At 68.9% G+C, this 512-nt stretch overlaps 1 protein-coding gene across 1 annotated transcript in view; it reads left to right on the top strand.

Moving 5' to 3' along the window:
* The first annotated feature begins 41 nt into the window (after positions 1 to 41).
* Positions 42 to 512, top strand: part of Txn (thioredoxin) — a 9,596-nt gene continuing 9,125 nt past the window's right edge. Inside the window, exon 1 of the mRNA XM_010639307.3 lies at positions 42 to 195. Coding sequence (XP_010637609.1) covers positions 172 to 195 — 24 coding nt within the window. The 5' untranslated portion in view covers positions 42 to 171. The remainder of the gene's footprint in view (positions 196 to 512) is intronic.

The raw sequence follows: 512 nt of genomic DNA, 5'->3' as shown, positions 1-512 counted from the left end.
GAGCGGACGCGCTCTCGCCAGACGCAGGCGCGCACCCACGGTGCCCAGCCCCGCCCTGCCCTTTCGCTATAAAGGGAAGGCGGGCTGCGCGCTCTCTCCGAGCGAGGTTCTGCGCCTTCGATCCGCTGCCGATACTTGCACGGGTAGCTCGTCAGACCCCCAGCAGCCAAAATGGTGCAGCAGATCGATAGCAAAGTAAGTAATCCCTGGGAAGGCCAAGACGACACGCGCACCCCCCGGTTCCGGGGAAGGAGACCCGCCGAGGGGAGGGCGTCGGGGTTCGGCCTGAGACTGAGAGAAGCCAGGGCCTGGACGCGCCCAAGGCTCTGGAGCTTGGCCTGGGGAGGCTCCTTGGAGGGAGAGGTCGTGGTGCCCAGCGCTGCCGCGCCCAGTACGCCCCGGGGATGCACGCCGCACCACACTCATGCACCCCCTACCCCCGCCGGGGAAAGGTAAGGGGACGGAGAGGGGCCGCCCATGCCCCCATCCGTGTCCGCTTCCGGACCCGGGCT

The sequence above is a fragment of the Fukomys damarensis genome, unplaced genomic scaffold (genome assembly GCF_012274545.1).
Source record: "Fukomys damarensis isolate Sample0158 unplaced genomic scaffold, DMR_v1.0_HiC HiC_scaffold_36, whole genome shotgun sequence".
In the NCBI taxonomy this organism is placed as follows: Eukaryota; Metazoa; Chordata; class Mammalia; order Rodentia; family Bathyergidae; genus Fukomys; species Fukomys damarensis.
Note: the sequence above shows the minus strand (reverse complement) of the source record. Positions and strands in the feature narration are given on the sequence as shown.